The sequence below is a fragment of the Pan troglodytes genome, chromosome 19 (assembly GCF_028858775.2).
Source record: "Pan troglodytes isolate AG18354 chromosome 19, NHGRI_mPanTro3-v2.0_pri, whole genome shotgun sequence".
Classification (NCBI taxonomy): domain Eukaryota; kingdom Metazoa; phylum Chordata; class Mammalia; order Primates; family Hominidae; genus Pan; species Pan troglodytes.
In genome coordinates, this window is record NC_072417.2 from 14,982,849 (window position 1) to 15,006,257 (window position 23,409).

The 23,409-nt window shown below is 52.2% G+C and overlaps 1 protein-coding gene across 2 annotated transcripts in view; it reads left to right on the forward strand.

Annotated features, from left to right (window-relative positions):
* Positions 1-23,409, forward strand: part of SPNS3 (SPNS lysolipid transporter 3, sphingosine-1-phosphate (putative)) — a 55,698-nt gene that overhangs the window by 25,333 nt on the left and 6,956 nt on the right. For both annotated transcript variants that reach the window (XM_016931258.2, XM_016931259.2), the window contains exon 9: positions 19,136-19,201. In XM_016931258.2, the coding sequence (XP_016786747.1) occupies positions 19,136-19,201 (66 nt within the window). The remainder of the gene's footprint in view (positions 1-19,135; positions 19,202-23,409) is intronic.

Genomic DNA, 23,409 nt, shown 5'->3' on the forward strand with positions numbered 1-23,409 from the left:
ACCTGTAGGGGGTGAAGTAGTGAATTATGTGGATATTCAGGGGAACAGTGTTCCAGGTAGAGGGAACAGCAACTGTGAAGGCCCTGAGTCAGGAGTGTACCCGGTGGGTTTGAATAACAACAAGGCGGCTACTGTGATTAGTGCAGAGAGAGAAGTGGGAGAGGGACGTGAGGACAGAGAGATGATGGGTGCCAGATCATGTAGGATGTTGTGGGCATTGGGTGAGATGGAGTTTTGTTCTAAGAAGTGGGACATCTGACTTTTGTCTTCCGCATCTATTGAAATGATCATGTAGTTTTGTCCTTTATTCAATTTCTACAGTTTATTACATTGACTGATATTTATATGTTTAACCAACCTTGCATTCCTGGGATATGTTTGCCATGGTCATGGTGGGTAATCATTTTTATATATTGCTGGATTTTTTTTTTTTTTGAGACAGAGTCTCGCTCTGTGGCCCAGGCTGGAGTGCAGTGGCATGATCTCGGCTCACTGCAAGCTCTGCCTCCCGGGTTCACACCATTCTCCTGCCTCAGCCTCCCGAGTAGCTGGGACTACAGGTGCCTGCTACCACGCCTGGCTAATTTTTTGTATTTTTTTTTTTTTTTTTTTTTAGTAGAGACGGGGTTTCACCGTGTTAGCCAGGATTGTCTTGATCTCCTGACCTTGTGATACACCTGCCTCAACCTCCGAAAGTGCTGGGATTACAGGTGTGAGCCACCGTGCCTGGCTGAATTGCTGGATTTGAGTTTGTAGTATTTTGTTGAGGATTTTTGCACGTACATTCATAAGAGATATTGGTCTGCAGTTTTCTTGTGGTGTCTTCATCTGGTTTTGGTATCAGGGTAGTGGCCTTGTAATGAGTTGGCAAGTGTTCCTTCCTCTTCTGGTTTTTGGAAGACTTCATGAAGAATTTGTTAATTTATCTTTAAACATTTGGAAGAAGTCACCAGCGAAGCCATCTGGTTCTAGGCTTCTGTTTGTGGAAAGTTTTTTGATTGCTAACTCAATATTTACTTGTTATAGGTCAATTCAAATTTTCTATTTCTTCTTGAGTTGTTTCAGTAGTTTGTATCTTTTTAAGAATTTGTACATTTATTCTAGGTTAATCTAATTTGTTGGCACACAATAGTTTATATTATATAACAGTTCCTTCTAATTCTTTTCACTTCTATAAGGTGAGCAGTAATGTGCCCCCTTTCATTCCTAATTTTAGTAATTTGAGTCTTTTTTTCTCGGTCAGTTTATCTAAAGGTTTGTCTATCTTGCTGATTTTTTCAAAGAACCAACTTTTGGTTTCATCAATTTTTCTCAATTTTTTTCTATTATTTGCTTTCTTTTCTTTTCTTTTTCTTTTTTTCTTTTTTTTTTTTTTTTTTGAGACAGGGTCTTGCTTTGTTTCCCAGGCTTGAGCTCCTGGCTTCAAGCAATCCTCCTGCCTCAGCCTCCCCAGGCGTTAGGATTATGAGTGAGCCACCCCATCTGGCTTGCTTGTGCTGAGTAGAATCACTCTGGCTACTCTGTTGAGAATAGACCTGGGGGCAAGGGCAGAAGCAGAGAGGAGTGAGGAGGCTGTTGTTAGAATGCAGGTGAAATGATGCGGTTTGAACAAGAGTGGCAACAATGGGGATTGTGAGAGGCAGTTGGATTACATATGTATTTTGAAGGTACAGCTATCAGAATTTCCTCATAAATTCCAGGAGGGGTATGAAAGAAGAGTCAGAGGTGAGTTCCAGGTATTGGCATGAGCAGCTGGAACCGGGGAGGGCCCATTAATTGAGGCAGGAAAGTGAGCAGGAGCAGCAAGTGTTTTGGGGAAGGTCAACAGCTTGGTTTTATACATTCTGAGTTTGTCGGGGGAGGTTGATATCCAAGTGGAGGTGTTAGTAGACAGTTGGATACAGGAGTCGGAAGTCCAGGGGATATGGAATCATCCCTAAAACTTCAAAGGGTGAGAACATTTTTGGGGAGCAAAAGGAGTCAGCATTAGGATGGGTGTCCAGAGGGTGCTGAGGAATTGGCTTCTGCTGGGATTCAAAATATGATGTCACCTTACTTTCTTCTACTCATCCATCCACCCATTCACCAATCCATCCATCCATCCATCCATCCATCCATCCATCCATCCATCCATCCACCCATCCACGAATCCATCCATCCATCCATCCATCCATCCATCCATCCATCCATCCATCCATCCACCAATCTATCCATCCATCTATCCATCCATCCATCCATCCATCCATCCATCCATCCATCCACCAATCTATCCATCCATCTATCCATCCATCCATCCATCCATCCATCCATCCATCCGTCCATCCGTCCATCCACCCATCCACCAATCCATCCATCCACCCATCCACCAATCCATCCATCCACCAATCCATCCATCCATCCATCCATCCACCCACCCACCAGTCCATCCACCCACCAATCCATCCATTCATCCATCCACCCACCAATCCATCCACCCACCAATCCATCCATCCATCCATCCATCCACCCATCCACCCATCCACCCACCCATCCACCAATCCATCCATCCATCCATCCACCCACCCACCCACCAATCCATCCATCCACCCACCCACCAATCCATCCATCCATCCATCCATCCATCCATCCACCCACCCACCCACCCATCCACCAATCTATCCATCCATCCATCCATCCATCCACCAATCTATCCATCCATCCATCCACCCATCTGCCAATCCATCCATCCATCCATCCATCCATCCATCCATCCATCCATCCACCAATCCATCCACCCACCCATCCACCAATCCATCCATCCATCCACCCACCCACCCACCCACCAATCCATCCATCCATCCATCCATCCATCCATCCATCCACCAATCTATCAATCCATCTATCCATCCATCCACCAATCCATCCATCCATCCATCCATCCACCCATCCACCAGTCCATCCATCCACCAATCCATCCATCCACCCACCCACCAATCCATCCATCCATCCATCCACCCACCCACCCATCCATCCACCAATCTATCCATCCATCCATCCATCCATCCACCAATCCATCCACCCACACATCCACCAATCCATCCATCCATCCATCCATCCACCCACCCACCCACCCACCCACCAATCCATCCATCCATCCATCCATCCATCCATCCATCCATCCATCCACCAATCTATCAATCCATCCATCCATCCATCCACCAATCCATCCATCCATCCACCCATCCACCAATCCATCCATCCACCAATCTATCCATCCATCCATCCATCCATCCATCCACCAATCTATCCATCCATCCATCCATCCATTCAACCACGCACCCACCCACCCACCCACCCACCAATCCATCCATCCATCCATCCATCCCCTCACTTCTCAGATGGCAGGAACCAAAGTCCTTCCTGCATGATTTCTGCTGTTGAAGGAGTAAGTCCTGGGGAGACAGGCTCCAAACTCTTCTTGGGAAGGGCCCAAGAAGGGTATAGACAGGCTCCAAACTCTTCTTGGGTGGGCATGTGTGCTGGTGTGTGCATGCATCTGAGTGTGTATATGTTCATTCTTGTGTGTAGACATTAAAATGAATATACTGGCTGGGTGCAGTGGCTTACGCCTGTAATCCCAACATTTTGGGAGGCAAGGTGGGTGGATCACTTGAGGTCAGGAGTTCAAGACCAGCCTGGCCAACATGGTGAAACCCCGTCTCTACTGGAAATACAGAAATTAGCCAGGCATGGTGGTAGCGCCTGTAATCCCAGCTACTCAGGAGACTGAGGCAGGAGAATCACTTGAGCTCAGGAGGTGGAGGTTGCAGTGAGCCGAGATTGCGCCACTGCACTCTAGCCTGGGCAACAAAGCAAGACTCTGTCTCAAAAAAACAAAACAAAACAAAACAAAAAACCAAACCTGAATATACTAGCCAGGCATGATGACTCATGCCTGTAATCCCAGCACTTTGGGAGGTCAAGGTGGGCGAATCACTTGAGGTCATGAGTTCAAGACCAGCCTGGCCAACATGCTCTCTCCCATGCCCCTGTCCCCACTAAAAATATATTAAAAATTTAGCTGGGCGTGGCGGCATGCGCCTTTAATCCCAGCTACTTTGGAGGCTGAGGTAGGAGAGTCGCTTGAACCCGGGAGGTGGAGGTTGCAGTGAGCCGAAATCGTGCCACTGCACTCCAGCCGGGCAACAGAGTGAGACTCCATCTCGAAAAAAAAAAAAAAAAAGAATATACTTGTACATACAATATACATTTAGCATGTTCATGCTAAATGTATATTGTATGTACAAATATATCTATTTTAATTTGTATGTATGTGCATGGTGTGTATAAGTGTGTCGATGTGTGCTGTTTTGTACACTTATCTGTGCACAAGCATGCACACCCAACTCAGGACATGCAGATAACTGCGTGGGACGTGCCTGTGTGCACATGTGGGCCTACAGCTAAGTATAGCTTTTCTCCTGCTACTTTTGTGCCTGTAACTGCATTGTGTGGGCAGGATGATTTTTGGTGGCACTGTGTGTCTGTTCCCAGATTTCCTGAAGTAGGGGCCAAATCATGCTGCTTGTTTCATGGAAATGAGCTTTTCTGAGAATATAAAGTCTGGTCTGGGGCCTTCCCTGGGGGAGCCCATGCCCTGTGGCCACGTACAGAAACAGAGGGTTCCATCTCTTCCATCTTTCCAGTCCTCTTGGCAAGGGAAGTGGACTTCTCGGCTGTTAATTAGGGTCCAGACACGCACACAGCAGGTCTTGGCTTATACCACCTTCGTTGGCCTTCTTCCCAGAGCTGCTGCCCTTCAGAAGAGAATAGGTTTGTGCTCAGAGGAGGGACTGCACCCAAAGCAGGGCCTCCACTGTCACTGACCTGATGGCTGGAGGATGTGGCTGAACGTCGGCTATCCCCTCTTAGGTGGGCTTTGTGGTCAAGGTGGAGGGGCAGGAGTGGGACATGGGAGGGAGCATGCCGTGAGCTGTCTGAAAGACCTGGCCATCATTCCTTCTTTCCTTACCAGTTGTGTGACTTGTGTGACCTAGGGCAAGATCTTGACCTTGCTGAGCCTCGATTTTCTTAGCAAGAAAATGGGAGTGCTACTCTTTACCTCTCGGCTTCATTAAAGAGATAAGCAAACTTTTGAGCCTGTTCTTTTTTATTTTTTTATTTTTTGAGACAGAGTTTTGCTCTTGTTGAGCAGGCTGGAGTGCAGTGGCGCAATCTCGGCTCACTGCAACCTCCGCCTCCCAGGTTCAAGCGATTCTCCTGTCTCAACCTCCTGAGTAGCTTGGATTACAGGCATCCACCACTATGCCCGGCTGATTTTTGGTATTTTTAGTAGAGATGGGGTTTCACCATGTTGGCCAGGCTGGTCTCCAACTCCTGACCTCAGGTGATCCACCCGCCTTGGCCTCCCAGAGTGCTGGGATTACAGGCATGAGCCACCACTCCTGGCTGAGCCTGTTCTAATTACTATGCATATGTAACAAAATTTAATGGCTTAAAACAACAAGAACATTTATTTTGCTCACAAATTTGCAGTTTGGGCCAGGCTTGAGAGCAAGAGGGGATGACATCTCTTTTCCACTTGGTGTTAGCTAGGCTGGATAAGGGTGAGGGGCTGGATCATCAAAGGGGTGGGGCCTGCCTGGCAGTCGATTCAGCTGTTGACTGAGACCTTAGCATTGGCTGGTACACCTGTCTGTGGCCTCTCCGTGTGGTCTGTGCTTCCTCACAGCATGGTGGCCGGGTTAAACAAGGACTAATGTTCTGAGATAGCGGGCCAGGTAGAACCGTGCTGCCTTTTATGACCTACCCTTGAAAGTTACCATGAATGTAACTTGCATTCTCTGCATTCTATTTTTTTTTTTTACCTGAGCACAACTTTCTGCTCATATTAGTGGGGCAAAGAAATGGACTCTAGGCCATGCGCAGTGGCTCATGCTTGTGATCCCAGCACTTTGGGAGGCCGAGGCGGGAGGATTACCTGAGATGAGGAGTTCAAGGCCAGCTTAGCCAACACGGCAAAACCCCGAGGCTACAAAAATACAAAAATTAGCCTGGCATGATGGCAGGTGCCTGTAATCCCAGCTACTTGGAAGGCTGATGGGGGAGAATCACTTGAACACAGGAGGCGGAGGTTACAGGGAGGTGGGATCGCCACCAATGTGCTCCAGCCTGGGTGAGGGAGTGAGACTCCATTTCAGAAAAAAAAGAAATGGACTCTATCTTTTGATGAGAGTATCAGTGATCTGAAAGAACTTGTGGAACTGGAAATATTGCAGTGACTGTCTTTGGAAAATGCAATCTCCCATCATGCCCCAGGGTTTCCTTCTCTTCTGTCCCCTGGGCCCTGCCGACATCTGACATTGCATGGGAAAGTGTTTTGTGTGCACAGTGGCGAAGCCTACCAGGGTGGGTCTCTAGTTCCACGCTGCTCTTTTGGTCTCACGGTGAGAAACCCGGACTCGAGTGCTCACCCTCACACCCCTGCTTGGCCTCATGGGCTGAGGGAGCAGGTGTGCTTGAGATCTCAAAGGGCCAAGCCTATGGCCATGGCCGGGTGGCTGAGACGCAGGTCTCCACCAGGAAAAGCAGCAATGTCCACTCACGTATGAAATCTTTCCCCAGCGCCTCCTCTTTCCCAGACGCTGTTCCAGGCACTGGAGTACAGCATGAACAAAGCAGGCAAAAGTATGTGTGTGTAATACAATAAACATGGAAAATCAACACCATAGGCCAGGCACGGTAGCTCATGCCTGTAATCCCAGCACTTCGGAAGGCCGAGGTAGGCAGATCATGAGGTCAGGGGTTTGAGACCAGCCTGGCCAACATGGTGAAACCCTGCCTCTACTAAAAATACAAAACTTAGCCGGGCATGGTGGCACGTGCCTGTAATCCCACCTATTTGGGAGGCTGAGGCAGGAGAATCGCTTGAGCCCAGGAGGCGGAGGTTGCAGTGAGCTGAGATCGCGCCTTTGCACTCTAGCCTGGGTGACAGAATGAGACTCTGTCTCAAAAAAAAAAAAAAAAAAAAAAAAAAAAAAACCAGGCACAGTGGCTCACACCTGTAACCCCAGCATTTTGGGAGGCCGAGGCAGGCAGATCACTTGAGGTCAGGAGTTCGAAACCAGCCTGGCCAACATGGTGAAACCCTGCCTCTACTAAACATACAAAAATTAGCTGGGCATGGTGGTGGTGGGCACCTGTAATCCCAGATACTCGGGAGGCTGAGGCAGGAGAATCGCTGGAACATGGGAGGCGGAGGTTGCAGTGAGCCGAGATCGCACCATTGCACTCCAGCCTGGTGACAGAGCAAGACTGCCTCTCAATAAATAAACAAACAAACACCATAGTATGTTAGATGGGGATGAGTTCTCTGGAGAGCAACAGCAGGGAAAGGGGACAAAGAGAGCGACAGGGGCAATGCATGGGGCCAGGGGAGGCCTTGTTGAGACGGAGACATTCCAGAAGCAGGTGTGGGGTGAAGCCATGTGGGTGGGGGTGGAGCGGGGAAGCGCAGTCCGTGCGGAGGGCAGCCTGTGCGGAGGCCCTGAGGGAGAATGCATGGCTGGTGTGTTGGGGAGATGTGGCTGGAATGGGGTCAGCCAGGGAGCAGCAGAGGCGATGAAGTCAGAGGTCACGGTGATGGGGGAGTGAGGGTGCGGATTATGGAGGGTCTTGTACATAGATTCACTCTGGCTTCCCATGTCACTGACATTGGAAGCCACCAGACTGTCCAGCGCAGAGGTGAGAGGATCTGACTTAGGGGTTGTATCCGGAATCTACTGCTGCAAAAAAAAAATCACCCCAAAACTTTGTGGCTTAAAACAATGCCCAATTATTTCTGATTCTGTGGCCTGGCTGGATGGTTCCTCTGCTGGTTTACCTGTGTCCGCTCATGTGGCTGCTTTCATCTGGATGATTACTGCACTGGAATGTCCACGCTGACCTTACTCACCTCCGGCTGTCCCCTGGGTCCCCTTCATTCTTCTCCGTGTGGCCGCTCACCCTCCCCTAGGCTAGACCAGCTTCCTTATATGACCATCTCAGGGCAATGCTCTAAGATAGCAAAAGTGGAAGTTGCAAAGTCTGTTAAGCTCCAGGCCAGGAACTTGAAAAGCATCACTTCCACCTGATTTATTTCATTTAATTAAATTAATTTATTTATTTATGACAGAATCTCGCTCTGTCGCCCACGCTGGAGTGCGGTGATGTGATCTCGGCTCACTGCAACCTCTGCCTCCTGAATTCAAGCGATTCTCCTGCCTCAGCCTCCAGAGTAGCTGGGATTACAGGCACCTGCCACCACGCCTGGCTAATTTTTGTATTTTTAGTAGAGAGGGGGGTTTCACCATGTTGGTTGGCCAGGGTGGCCTCGAATTCCTGACCTCAAGTGGTCCACTCGCCTCGGCCTCCCAGAGTGCTGGGATTACAGGCGTGGGCGACGGCGCCTGGCTACTTCCACCTGATTTTATTGGCCAAAGCAAGGTATAAGGCCACCCCAAGTGTACCATGGCAGGGGACTTCATACAAAGTGTGAATGTCAAGAGGCCTGATTAATTTGGGACCATTTTGTAGCTTATGGACCACGTGGTTTAACAGGCTCTCTCTGGCTGCCACGTTGAGAATAGAATGAAAGAGGACAGGCTGGGCGTGGAGGCGCACACCTGTCATCCTAGCACGTTGGGCAGCTGAGGTGGAAGAATCGCTTGAGCTTAAGCTCAGGAGTTTGAGACCAGCCTGGGCAACATAGAGAGAAAAAATTAAAAAAACAAACAAAAAATAAATTTAAAAAAAAGAAAGAGGACAAAGGCAGAAACAGGGAAATCACTCCAGAGGATCTGTAGTAATATAGGCAGGAGATAGTGATGGCTTGGACCAGGGTAGCTATGGAGGAAGTGTGGAGAAGTGGTCAGATTCTGGGTATATTTTGGAAGTAGAATGAACAGGGTTTCCTGACAGACTGGGTGTGAAAGAAAGGAAGGAGTCCAGGGCGGCTCCAAGGTTTTTGCCCTGAGCAGCTAGAAGCATATGGAGTTGCCACTTACTGTGGGGCAGGGGGCGGTGGCGGCGGGGGAAGACTGAGGGAGGGGCAGGGGTTTTTGTTTTGGAGGGAGGGATTAGCAGTTCCATTTTAGACATGTTACATTTGAGGGGCTTCTTAGGACATTCAACTGGACCTCTTTTCTTTCTTTCTCTCTCTCTTTCTTTTCTTTCTTTCTTTCTTTCTCTCTCTCTCTTTCTTTTTCTTTCTTTCTCTCTCTCTTTCTTTTTTTTTTGACGGAGTTTTGCTCTTGTCACCGAGGCTGGAGGGCAATGGCATGGTCTCAGCTCACTGCAACCTCCGCCTCCCGGGTTCAAGTGATTCTCCTGCCTCAGCCTCCCGAGTAGCTGGGATTATGGGGCATGCCACCAGGCCCAGCTAATTTTGTGTTTTTGGTAGAGACGGGGGTTTCACGATGTTGCCCAGGCTGGTCTTGAACTCCTGACCTCAGGTGATCTGCCCACCTCAGCCTCCCAAAGTGCTGGGATTACAGGCATGAGCCACGGCGCCCGGCCTCGGACCTGTTTTCTAAGACAGGTTCTTGCTCTGTCACCCAGGCTGGAGTGCACTGGTGCGATCTCAGCTCACCGCATCTTGGACCTTCTGGGCTCAAGTGGATCCTCCCACCTCAGCCTTCTGAGTAGCTGGGACTACAGGTGTGAGCCACCGTGCCCAGCTAATTTCTGTATTTTTTTTGTAGAGACGGGGTTTCGCTATGTTACCCAGGCTGCTCTGGAACTACTGGGCTTGAGTGATCCGCCTGCCTCGGCCTCCCCAAGTGCTGGGATTACAGGTGTGAGCCACTGTGCCCGGCCTCAACTGGACATATGAAGAGGCAATTGGGCCGGGCGCCCAATGCAAACATGGTGAAACCCCATCTCTACTAAAAATATAGAAATTAGCCGAGGGTGACGGTGGGCGCCTGCAGTCCCAGCTCCTTAGGAAGCTGAGACATGAGTATCACTAGGACCTGGGAGGTGGAGGTTGCAGTGAGCCAGGATCACGCCACTGCACGCCAGCCTGGGCGACAGAGCGAAAGACTCCATCTCAAAAAAAAAAAAAAAAAAAGCAATTGGATATGTATGTGTCTGGAGTTCAGGAGAGAGGTCCAGGCTGGTTATTTAAAGCCATGAGACCAAATGAGATCACCAAGGGCATGAGCATAGACCTGAAGCTCGAGCTTGGACGCATTCCACGTCAGTCAAGGCTGTGAATGCGCAGTGCTACCGTGGTGAGGTCAAGGGTGGGACCAACAATTCACTGTATCATGTTGTATCAAATGACTTTTATATTTTTATTTGGGAAACACTAAAAAAACAAAAACAAAAGCAGAAAAGTACAGAGAAGAAAATAACCGTTATTCACGTTTTCATCTACAAGAATAAATAATTCTTCACATTTTGGCCTTTTTGCTTCTATATTTGTTATTTAATTAGGTAACCGTCATTCCATACATGTGTCTCTCTATACATTCACAGGCTTATGGTTAGGTAAAAATCGTTTTATTAAACTGGGGTTATATGGTAGTGCAATTTTTAAAAACAGATTTATTGAGATACAATTCATATATCAGGCCAGGCACAGTGACTCACGCCTGTAATCCCAGCACTTTGGGAGGCCGAGGCGGGCGGATCACTTGAGGTCAGGAGTTCGAGACCAGCCTGGCCAACATGGTGAAACCCCGTCTCTACTAAAAATACAAAAATTAACTAAGTGTGGTGGTGGGCGCCTGTAATCCCAGCTACTTGGGAGGCTGAGGCTGAGAATCGATTGAACTCAGGAGGCAGAGGTTGCAGTGAGCCGAGATCACGCCACTGCACTCCAGCCTGGGCAACAGAGCAAGACCCTGTCTTAAAATAATATTAGTAATAATTAATATATTGGACAGTTCACCCAATAAAGTGTATAATTCACTGGTTTTTCGTACATTCACAGAGTTCTACAACCATCACCACATCAGTTTTAGAACATTTTGCTCACCCCAAAAAGAAATTTCATGCCTATTAGCAGTCACCCCCATTTCCCTTCAATCTATCTCTCTGCTCCCCAGCCCGGGCCCTAGGCAGCTGCTAAATCTACTTTCTGTCTTTATAGATTTGTCTGTTCTGGATAATTCATATAAATAGAATCATATAATATGTTTAATTTATATGAATCCACTTGAATAAACATAAAATCAAAGGAATTAAGTTTGAATTAGTTGTAAAACCGTGGACTTATTGATGAATACTAGCTATGAAAGAGGACACCAGCCTTCTTATACCTCCTCTCTCCCTTCTCTCCCCAACCTCCTGATTTTTGTTATATTAATATCTTTACTTTTCCAGATGTAGAGCATTCACAGTCTGTTCTTTTTTTTTTTTTTTTTTTTTTTTTTTTTTTTTTTTTTTTGAGACACAGTTTCGCTCTTGTTGCCCAGGCTGGAGTGGAATGGCACGAACTCAGCTCACCACAACCTCTGCCTCCCGGGTTCAAACAATTCTCCTGCCTCAGCCTTCTGAGTAGCTGGGATTATAGGCATGCGACACCACGCCCAGCTAATTTTGTATTTTTAGTAGAGATAGGGTTTCTCTATGTTGGTCAGGCTGGTTGTGAACCCCCAACCTCAGGTGATCCACCCGCCTCGGCCTCCCAAAGTGCTGGGATTACAGGCATGAGCCACTGTGCCTGGCCACAGTCTGCTCTTTAAGCGTCATCCTTGTAGTGGCTTGACAACAGTTTCATATTGAAGTAGATTCAATGTTTGTTATCAGTCTGTTTACACAGATTCTTTATTCCTGAGTTTTTATTTTGCTTCAACTCCTAACTGGGTAGATTTTATGATTAAGGAGTTTTTATCCACCCCCATGTCCCCCAAAAGGCTAGAGAGTTTATTTTCTTTTGGTTCATTTATGCGTGAGATTGTCTTTTCTTTGATATTTATTTATTTATTTTGAGACAGGGTCTTACTCTGTCACTCAGGCTGGAGTGCAGTGGTGCAATCATGGCTGTCTGCAGCCTTGACCTCCTGGGCTCAAGTGATCCTCCCACCTCAGCCTCCCAAGTAGCTGAGACCACAGGCATGCACCACCACACCCAGCTAATTTTTGTAGTTTTTGTAGAGACAGGGTTTCACCATGTTTCCCAGGCTGGTCTCAAACTCCTCGGCTCAAGTGATCCACCCTCCTCGGCCTCCCAAAGTGCTGGGATTACAGGCATGTTCCACTGTGCCTGGTCTGAATTAATATTCTCACTGCATTGTTTTATAGCTTGAAGCCAATATAAGGAATTTCCTTCTGCTCCTTCTCTTATCACCTATCTTTTAGGTTGGATTTTTTTTTTTTTTTTTTGAGACAGAGTCTCACTCTGTCGCCCAAGCTGGAGTGCAGTGGCACAATCTCAGCTCTCTGCAACCTCCACCTCCTGGGTTCAAGCGATCCTCCTGCCTTAGCCTCCCGAGTAGCTGGGACTACAGGCGTGCTCCACGACGCCAGCCAATTTTTGTATTTTTTAGTAGAGACGGGGTTTTACCATGTTGGCCAGGCTGGTCTCGAACTCCTGACCTCAAGTGATCCACCCGTCTCGGCCTCCCAAAGTGTTGGGATTACAGGCATGAGCCACTGCGCCTGGCCAAGTTGGATTTTTTTCTCCTTGTCTCCCTCCCTTCCTTCCTTCTTTCCTTTTCTACAATATGTATCCATAGTTTACATGCAGAATACTTTCCTCTGAGCTGGGTGTAGGCAGCTCTGCTCAGAAACTGAATTTGCTTTGATGTAATGTGGATGACTCTTTGTCTTTGACTCTCCCTGCCTTCTCTGTGACCATTCCGTTGTCCAAAGGGGATGCAGTTTGAGTTGAGCTTAGGCTCTGCAGACTTTTCTGTTGCCGGAGGGAAATGCAGGGCTCAGGCAAATGAGGAGTCTGTGAAAACACCTGGGCTCTGCTCTGTCTTCTGGGATTCAGGTAAATGCTCTACAACATGGTTCATTCTACTTAATTACTGGATGCATTCCCTTCTGAGATGGGGGTTGCCCTCAGGCCTTGAGTGGAGTCCGTGATTGGAGCCATTGTTGGCTTTCTCTGTTTTTCCTCTCCCCAGCAGCTTTCCCTGCTGGCTCTCAGTTAGGGACTACTACTCAGTTAATTTCTCTCCAGATATGGGGGTTTTAGTGAATGGCTTTGGGGAGGGGAAGCCGAGAAGGGTATTACTCTCTTCTACAGAATTGTCTGCTCTTTTGCTTGGCAGCCATTTTTTTTTTTTTTTTTTTTTTTTTGAGGATTTTGCTGTCACCCAGGCTGGAGTGCAGTGCAGTGGTGTGATCATGGCTCACTGCAGCCTCAACCTCCCAGGCTTAAGGGATCCTCCCCCTTCAGCCTCTGGAATAGCTGGGATCACAGGTGCATGCCACCATGCCTGGCTAATTTTAAAATTATCTGTAGAGATAGAGGCTCACTATGTTGTCCAGGCTGGTCTTGAACTCCTGGGCTCAAGCAATCCTCCTGCCTCAGCCTCCCAAAGTGTTGGGATTATAGGTGTGAGCCACTGCGCCTGGCTGCCAGTATTGAATGTTTATTTCACTAGGTTTTCTTCTTTTCTTTGGTTAAAAAATCACTTTTTTCTGGCTTACTGTTTCTTGCTTCTGTGTGGGAACTCAAGTCTATGACGCAACTTTCAATCCTCCATCTTTGCACAGGAGTTGACCCAGCTGATCTTGAAGGCTGCTCCTTGCCCAAACTTCATGATAGCTCTGAGTTCCCTCCTTGCCCAAGGAGAGATGTGGCCACCACTGCACAGAGCAGAGCCAGCATGGCCGTCACTGAGGCCTTTAGATCAGGGAGAGGACACTGCCCTTCCCAGTCTTTTTTTTTTTTTTTTTTTTTTAAAGAGAGAGAGTCTCACTCTTTTGCCCAGGCCAGAGTGCAGGTGCGATCTGTCAACCTCCACCTCCCGGGCACAAGTGATTCTTGTGCTTTAGCCACCCGAGTAGCTGGGATTACAGGCACCCACCGCCACACCTGGCTAATTTTTGTATTTTTAGTAGAGAAGGGGTTTTACCATGTTGGCCAGGCTGGTCTCGAACTCCTGGCCTCAAGTGATCTGCCTGCCTCGGCTTCCCAAAGTGCTGGGATTACAGGTGGGAGCCACTGTGCCCAGCCCCTTCCCAGTCTTGAAGACTCCTGAGTGAGGACCTGGGATGGAGGCCTGATAACTGCCCATCTGGTGTCCACAGGGGAGCTTGCAGGGTGGTTGGCAGAGATCAGCCAGGACGTGGTCCACCATAGCTGTCATCAAGGGTCAGCCCAGGATGCAGGGGATGGCTGTGGGATCTGCTCTGTGGCCCCTGGAGTGGTGCGGAAACCTGGGCTATGTGAGCTCCCCAACTCTGGGAAGCGTTCCTACCACTTCCCAGACTTGGCCCTTAGAGAGCCTCTTGGATAAGCCCTTTCTACCTGGCTTTCTGGGCTGGACAAACCAGGCCCCACCAAGGGCTGTCTGAGAGGGGCTGAGACAGGCCCACTCGTCCTTCCTCTGAGGGCCCCACCTCTCTGCCAAGATCTAACAGGTGTCTGTTGGCTGGCAGCACGGCCCACCAGAAGAGCTCACAATCTCAGCCGAATTGTCTGGGAGGACGCAAAGGTTTTGCTCCCTTCACTGCCTCAGTCCCCACCTGCCTGCCCACTGGCTTGTTGGGCTGCTGCCGGCCCCTGGAAACCAGGCGGTGCCCTTGTGCCCCAATGCCAGTCCTTGCAATTACAGGTTGGCAAGCCCAGGGACAAAGCGTGCCAGACGGTGCAGCAGCTTGCTGGCGGCTGGTCTGTGTCCTGGGGCCTGTGTCCTGACTGGCTCAGGCAAAGAGATCGTCCGTGAGGGAGGAGGCTTGGGTCTCAGCTCTGCCCCAGGGACAGCGAGCCCCTAGGGGATATTGGCCTTCTCCCTTCTTGGTGGGCCCAGAATCCATTCTTTGCAGTTCAGAGTCAGTTACCGCCCAGTTGGAAGAAGGTGGTGTTGAGATTACGGTCTGTTAATAGTATGGTGATGCCAGCAGCTAGGACTGGGAGGGATAGGAGAAGTAAGACTGAGCTGAACCAAGATTGAAGGCACCGCCCCTGCCACCCCACAGGGGCTGACCCTTTCCTCCTGCTTCCTCCTCCTGCTGACCTGTGCGTGCAGGTGGACAAGAGGAGAGGTGTGTGTGTACGCACATCCACTCTTGTGCATGGATGTGCACAAGAGTGAGACACAAGCATGTTTGTGTACGTGTGTGTGCGTGTGAGCATAATTACTATGTTTATGATGAGACCGCAGGTATGCGTGGGTACATGCCAGGCTGTTATTCGGCAAGTCCACCCCAACGAGCCTGTGCCAGGGTTTATAGTCATGATCTTTCTGGTGCCCTCGCCACACGTTTTGATATTTTGAATGGCTCCCTGCATATGTACGTAGTTGTGGCGTGTGAGTTCTTCGTGTGTGTCTCAGGTTATGGGTGTCTGTGTGTGGGTGCATGTGTGTGAGTGTGCTTGTGTGTTGGTCTCGCGTGCACGTGTGAGAGGCCTCAGCTGTGCGTGTGTCTGGGCATGTTTGCGCGGCCGCCGCATGTGTGACAGTGTGAGCATGGATACTTCTGTGTGTGGGTCTCTGTGGCCGGGGATGACTAAAGCCAGGGACATTTATCATCACTTTCCTAGCTCGAGGGGGAAATTCTCTTGGTCTGGAATGGCAGAGGCCAGGGGCTGAGGGGCTCCATGTTTCTCAGGCTCCAGGCAGTGTTCCCAGGCCCTATCTCCCAGAGGGATCTAAGTCAGGGTGCAGGGAGGCCACACAGACTCTGAGGAGACAGGGGCAGAGTCAGATTTCTGTTTCGGAAGTCCCCTCCAGGGCTGGTGTCTGGAGGGATGGTGGGGCCTGGGAAACTGGGGAGGAGACGGCCGGGGAGGCCTGGAGTGCACTGGCCAGCGGCCATGGACAGGAGGAAGAGGCAGATTTGAGGAACATGCGGATGCAAAACGGACAGAAATCAGTGATGAGGGGAGTGAGGGTGAGGAAGGCATGTAGGGACCCCCCAACCCCAGCGTCTGGCCTGGGTGATGGGGACCAGGCGCGATTCCTGAGCCAGAGGAGATCAGCTCCGGCAGCTTGCTGGTGACCAGTCCGCGCTGGGGCCTGTCTCCTGGCTGGCTCAGCCACACTGGGCAGGAACAGAGATGTTTGGGGACAGGGGAGAGAATGAGTTTAGGCAGCTGTTCAGTGTGAGGTGCCTGTGGCCGTCCAGGAAGGACCTGGGACTGCAGAACTGAGATGCTCCTGTAGGAGCAGCTTCGAACAGTCAGCTGAATTCTACAAACCAGGGCCCTTTTTGTGTGTTTTCTTTGCTTTTGAGTTGTGGAGCCCGGGTTTGAACTGCTCATGGAAGCCACTGAACGCTAGGACCCAGCATGCACTGGCCTGTGAGGAGCCCCAGTGCAAAGCGGGGTTACCAGCTTAACAAGCAGGGGCTGCTGGTGCTGAAGGGCCCTGGTGGAGCATCTGGGGCACCCTGGCATCGTACCATTGGGGAAACCAAGGCCCAGAGGCGGGGACCACCCCAGGCCTGCTCAGCAAGGCAGGGTGGGGCTGCGCCCGTCCACCCCAGGAGGTCACACCCCTTGGCTGTGGAGCCCCTCCTGGAGCTGAGTCAGCCCTGGTGGCCGCTGCCCCGGGAGACTGTAATTACAGGATTAGAAGGTGGCCTCTCCGCAGCCGAGCCCTTTGCCCCTCAAAGCTGCCAAGTGGAGACGAGGATTTTTGGTGCGGTGCCGGCCTCCAGGTGTGTCTGAGGAGACCTGGCATCATCGGGCGGCTTCTTCAGCCTGAAAGGCCCCATTGTAGCTGCAGCCTCCCTCTGATGGGCTCTATTTTGGAGCCGGGATCCACCCTGTCCCAGCTGGAGGAAGGAAAGGGTGTATTTCAGCATGTCCTATGGGTGTGGGGTGGCCGGGGAGAGCAAAACGGGGGGCTGGTTGGGGGACAGCGTGCCTGGGCTGCACAGAGGTCGCAGAGGCAGACGCTGGCAATGTGAAGGGGGGAGAGGCCTGGAGGGCCAGGTGCAGGTGCCCGGAAAAAGTCAGAGGGAGATGGGTGTGAGTCGGGCTGGGCTTTCATGTGGCCCCAGGAGGCAGCTGGCAGACCCTGCTAGGCTGGAATGTGGATCCGCAGCTACCCAGGCCCCGCCTGAGACCTGCCTGCCAGCGACTTCCTGATTCCTGCCCCTGTGGGTGCCCGGCCCCATGTCCTAGGCCTGAGGGAGACCCACCTGCCCTCAGGGGCCTCTCAGTTTGGGTGCCAGGGACCAGGCACTGCAGTCCCAGGGGCTGGGTTAGGCCAGGAGAGCGCATGGCTGCTGGGACTCCTTGGCTGGTTCTGCTCTCCCTCCACCAGAGCTGGGCCGCGTTCCTGCCCTGCCCGGCATGGTGGCCACATCCCAGCCCCTTGCCTCCGCTCCCGTGGGTCCCCGGCTGGCGTGGTCTTGTGGCTGTCCTGGGCCTGTCCTGATCCTGACTGTGCTTCAGGGCTCTCCCTGGCACCACCTCTGTCCAGGGGCCCCCTGCCCATCTCGGGGTGTCCTCTGATTCCCCAGTGCTAGCCTCACCAGGTACTGTGGATGCTGGGAATCCCCCCTCCCCTCTTCCCCCCGTGGCCTCTTCACCCTCACCATGCACAGGCCATCACGGCGCTGGGGGGTGGGGGGCGCTCACCAGGACGTGGCTTGATGCATGCCCTCCGGCCTGAGTTTGTCTGTGAAATGGGTGTAATGACGTCTGCCTTACAGGGCACCTGACCTGAGGGGTTAGACAGGGTCACAAGAGAGGACAGGGCTGGTGCGTGGCAGGTGTTAGGTTGGCGGTCCTTCAGGTCCTCCATCCCGGGTGCTCCCTGGCCACTGATCATCAGGTCTCTGGGTGCCTGAGCCTGGGCTACCCTGGGGACAGCCCCGTGATCCAGGAATGACTAATTCCACCCCTGCAATAAGCTCTTGGAAGCTTTGAGAAATGAGACTTTTTCTTCTCTCTTTCTTCTTGCTGCTTCATTAAACTCTTCTTGAGTGAGGGGAATGAGGATTGTCCTAATCCCTTGGCACGAGGTGAAGGCAGGGGGGGTGTTCTGGGCTTGTGGTGACCAGAGGACACTGGGAGCAGGGCTGGGGGTGGGCACTGGGCAGGGGCCGGAAGCCTCACACTCCAAGCAGGCTTTACCCAGGGGCAGCTGGTGACCCCAGACAAGCCCCGTCCTTGACCAGGCTCAGTTTGACTGTCCGCATGATGGGTGTACCAGGCCTCGCCCACCTCCCTGTGCTGCTCCAAGGGAAGGGGATGGCCCGGAGGGTCCTTTGGTGGGGTGCCTGGGGCTGGGCACACTGGCTGGCACACGGTAGGTGCCTTATCAGTGTATACGGACTTTTGGGGAAAACAGAGGAGGGGTGGACAGCCTCCGAGTTGTCTTTTACTCTTTGTCCTCTAAAGTCTGTTTTTTTTCACTTTTCCTTTTTTTTTTTTTTTGAGGCGGAGTCTCACTCTGTCACCCAGGCTGGAGTGCAGCGGCGTGATCTCGGCTCCCTGCAACCTCTGCCTCTTGGGTTCAAGCTATTCTCCTGCCTCAGCCTCCTGAGCAGCTGGAACTACAGGTGTGAGCCACCACACCCTGCTAATTTTTGTATTTTTAGTAGAGATGGGGTTTTACCATGTTGGCCAGGCTGGTCTTGAACTCCTGACCTCAAGTGATCCGCCCACCTCAGCCTCCCAAAGTGCTGGAATTACAGGCTTGAGCCACCATGCCTGGCTTAAAGTCTGTTTTCTTACCTTTAAAAGTGGCCTGGGAGGAGGCCTAGCTGCTTCCTCCTGGGCCCCAGTGAGGGACTCCAGGGGCTGGACACTCGCTTATGGGTCCTGGCTCTGTCTACCTACCGTCAAGGCTGCTGGAACTGGAAAAATAGTTCTAGGCCTTCCTCGCTCACTCCAATAAGTCTCAATAATGCCTTTCTCTGTAGCGTCCCAGTCTCTCCTCTCCACAGGTGGGAAGCAACAGGTGGGGTTGGTGACTGGGATCTGGGAATCCTCACCCAGGCCACCCTCTGTCCACAGGTGTTCCTGGGCCTTGGGGAGCTGCTTCTGTCCTGCAACTGGGCAGTGGTTGCCGACATCCTGCTGGTAGGTGTGGGAGTCGGGGTGGTGGGCTGAGCAGGGGGAGCTGGAGAGGATTGGGCCTCTGCTGCTGAGCAGCTGGGCACTGGCGGCGACATCAGAGACCATACATTAGGGGACCAAAGCCGTTCACGGTTATCTTGGACCAGAGGCCTCTCTGACACTCTCAAACATCTCTGACCATCATCCCGATTTTGCAGATGAACAAATGGAGGTTCAGAGAAGGCAGGTGCCTGTTCCAAAGTCACACAGCCCCAACGCAGGGAGCCAGGACCGGAACCTAGGCATTTTGACTCCCTGAGCTACTTCCCTCCCTCTTTTCTTTTTTGAGACGGAGTTTCACTCTTGTTGCCCAGGCTGGAGTGCAATGGCCTGATCTTGGCTCACTGCAACGTCTGCCTCCTGGGTTCAACTGATTCTTCTGCCTCAGCCTCCCAAGTAGCAGAGACTACAGGCACCCGCCACCATGCCCGGCTAATTTTGTATTTTTAGTAGAGACAGGGTTTCACCATATTGGCGAGGCTGGTCTTGAACCCTGACCTCAGGTGATCTGCCCGCCTCGGCCTCCCAAAGTGCTGGGATTACAGGCGTGAGCCACCGTGCCTGGCCCCTCCCTCCTTCTTTCTGTAGCATACTGCTTCTCAGCAAGCAGGTTCCTTGGCCTCTACTCTGGGGCGTGCAGACGGGATGCCATCCTTCAGGACAGTAGCCACTGAGGCCCATTGTGCCAGCCCACACCAGCTCGTGTGTCACAGGCTGCCATGCAAGGATCAGCCCTGCCTGTAAGAGGCCTGACACTGTCTCGACCACATGGCTGCTGGTCCAGAGTCCCACACGGCCCCTCCCTGAGCCCCATGCTCTTCGTCCAGCCTCCTTGCCTCCTTCTGGGAGGCATACAGGGAAGGACTTTGAACACATGAAGGGCTGTGCCTTTGTAGATAACGCAGGGCCCTGGGCCTGTGAGCACCCCGAGAGCCTTCCTTCTGCCTCCTGGCAGCCTGGCACAGTCTGGTGCTGGCCACAAGGGAAATGGACCAGACTGGCAGTCAGCTGAGAGCTGTCCTGAGGGCATTCAATGCCACGGCACCAGCCTGGATTCAGAAAACAGACCTGGCTGTCAGCCCTGGTCCTGCCACTTATGGGCTGTGTGGCCTTAGGCAAGTCCCTGTGTGTCTCTGAGCCTCAGTATCCGGATGTGGAAAGTGGGGATGATAATGGCACCTGCCTTATGGATTGATGTGAGGGTGAAATGAGAAGATCCATCTGCCTGGCACAGAGAATGCTGGCTAGGATTCTCACAGCAATCCAGAATTTTCCATTTTCTCATTTTCTATCCCCCAAAGAAATCATGGTGCCCTAGAATCTGAGTTTGAAAGGGTTATGGGCATGCATAGTCGTTGAATCCGTCAACAAACCCTGCTTGAATACTACTGTGGACGGGGTGCTCACTCCCTGCCAAGATGTCTGCCCCTCCCCGGCAGATCCCCTGACCCCTCCCCACGGCCCAGGCCCAGCGAGTGTGGAGAGGCCTGCCCTGTCTTTGGCTCCTGGGTGAGTGGATCAGCTGCAGGACTGGCAGGTCTTCCCTGCCCCTCCCTCCAGACAGGAGACTTGGGCTCCAGCCCAGAGTCAGCCGCAGACCTGCTACATGGCCCTGGGCCTCAGTTTCCTTGTCTATAAAAGGGGTAATCACCACCTGCCCGGTAGGGTGAGCAAGGCAGCCTCCAGGAATGCTCAGGAAAGGGGAAGGCATTGGCAAATGTTTTATTCATGGGATTGTCCACTTTTAGGCTCAGGGAGATTAACATCCCCCCAGCATAGCTGGTTCTCTCTGAGGTGGTCCAAACAGAGCTGCACCTGCCCCCACAGCTTCCCTGGCCTGCCCCCCACGGCGCAGCTCCCTCTTCCACATGACAGCCCCACAGATATGTGAAGGCTGCACCCGTGTCCCCCAGCGTCTGCATTTGTAAGAATGATTAACCTGGCAGAGCCAGGCTCTTTGTGGGGTTAAAGAGGAGAGTGTGTGCTGGAGAGGGCGGGTGGGGGAAGGGTGGAAGGAGAGTTAGGGGCTGGCCAGCTGCACAGTTTTACCCATTTGGGGAGCTGCCCAGGGAGCCGGCTGGACAGGAACCAGCCCACCTCAGGGCTCCCTGTGGCCCTTCCTTGGCTTGGAGGCCTCCAGCCACAATGCTTTGCACCACCATCCCAGAGCCTCCCACCCCCTTCCCTGCCTTCCCACCTGCCCGGAGCCCCGTGGCCAAAGATGCCTTTTGGCCTTCGGGGATCAGAGCTGAGCAATCCTTGTAGCCCCTACAGTTCGGTTCCTCCATGTTGCTGCTTCCTCCCTGTAAAGGCAGGTGGTGGGGGAGCCCTTCTGTGCAGTGGAGGGGCAGATGCCAGCTTGGAGCCGGGTGAGGAGGGCAAGGGAGGGGAAGCAGGACACCGAGGGTAGACAATTCCCTTGAGGAGCTGAGCTGACAGGAGCAAAGGGCATGGTAGCTGGAGTTGGCAGAAGATCCCAGGAAGCTGGCATTGCTTTTCAAGAGGGGAGGACAGAACAGCCTCCAGGGAGCAGAGAGGGGCAAGCAGGAGGAGAGAGGGGGCCATGTTCGAGGGTGAGCTGGGGGTGGGATCCAGCACTGGGGGAGGAAGTGGCCTCCCAGCAGAGCAGGGGCAGGAAGTGTGTGGGGACAGGGTCTGTGGCAGGAAGTAGAGGAAGGTCCCCTTTGCCGGCCGGCACTGGCTCCTGAGACAGGAGATCGGCTTCTCTTTCAGCAGGGGCCCAGGGAGGGAGGAGGCCTTAGGGTGTGTGTGAACAGGGGCCACAGAACAAGGGAGCAGGAAGCTAAGGGCAGGGCACATTCACGTGAACAGCTTTGGGCGGCCAAGAAAGCCATGAGGAGCTGATAGGAAAATGGGTGGAAACTGCAGGTGTCTGGGTGGTTGGAGCCTGTGGGTTAGGTCAGAGGGCAGAAGGCAACAGAGCCCAGGCTCGAGGACTCTGCAGCAGCCCATCTGCTCCCACTCCCAGCCTGGCTCCTCACTAGCTGTGTGACCCTGGCCAAGTGACTGAACCTCTCTGGGTCTTGGTTTGCTCACCTGTCCAGTAGGTAGAGCGGTGGCAACCACCAATGACACCCCAGGCTATAAGGATAGAATGAACTCACACCTGCGTCCTGCAGATTCCTGAGTGGGCGTGTGGGCCCCACTGACTTCCAGATCATCCCTTCCTTGGGACACTGCTCTCTCTCTCTTTTTTTTTTTTTTTTAAACTTTTGAGACGGAGTCTTGCACTGTCGCCAGGCTGGAGTGCAGTGGTGCGATCTCAGCTCTCTGCAACCTCTGCCTCCTGGGTTCAAGCAATTCTCCTGCCTCAGCCTCCTGAATAGCTGGGACTACAGGCATGCGCCACCACGCCCAGCTAATTTTTGTATTTTTAGTAGAGACAGGGTTCACCATGTTGGCCAGGATGCTCTTGATCTCTTGGCCTCATGATCCGCCCCCCTTGGCCTCCCAGAATGCTGGGATTATAGGTGTGAGCCACTGCGCCTGTCCAGGACACTGTTCTCTTTGATGCCATCTCCACAATGGGGAGAATCCAGGTTCTCTCTGGAGAAGGGACCTCAGGGGCTCTCCGGTCCAGTGGCTTGGAGACGTCATTGTGCATGAGAGTCAGATTTGAGGGAGCTTGTGACAAACCCAGATTCCAGGCCCTGTGTCCTCTGAGTCTGATTCAGTGGGTCTGTGCTGGGGTCCAGGGACCTGCATTTCTGATGAACTTCCCAAGTGATCCTGCCGTAGCGTTCCGTAGAGCACGCTTTGAGAACACTGGTCTCACACCGCAAGCTCCCCAGTCCATAAATGCTTTGCCAAATTCTAGCCATCCCCTTGTTGACATACGCCTCCAATGGGGAGCTCATTCTGCATACCTCGGGCAGCCCCTGCCTCTCGGGGGGCTTTCTGTTGATGAAAATGATTTGGCTCAGTCACAGCCAAGACCCACCTCTGCCAGCCTCCCCTTGACCCCGCTGGGCCATAGAGGGGCCCTGCTCCCTGGAGACTGAGATTGTGTCCCCTGAACCCGCATCTCCCCAGGCAGAGCTCCCTGCCTCCCCAAACCTAGTCATGAGGTCTTCAGCTCCCTCCCAGCCCTGCTGTCTGTCCCCGCCCCACTCAGGATGGCCCAGAGCCAGCTCACCCCAATCCCCCTCCAG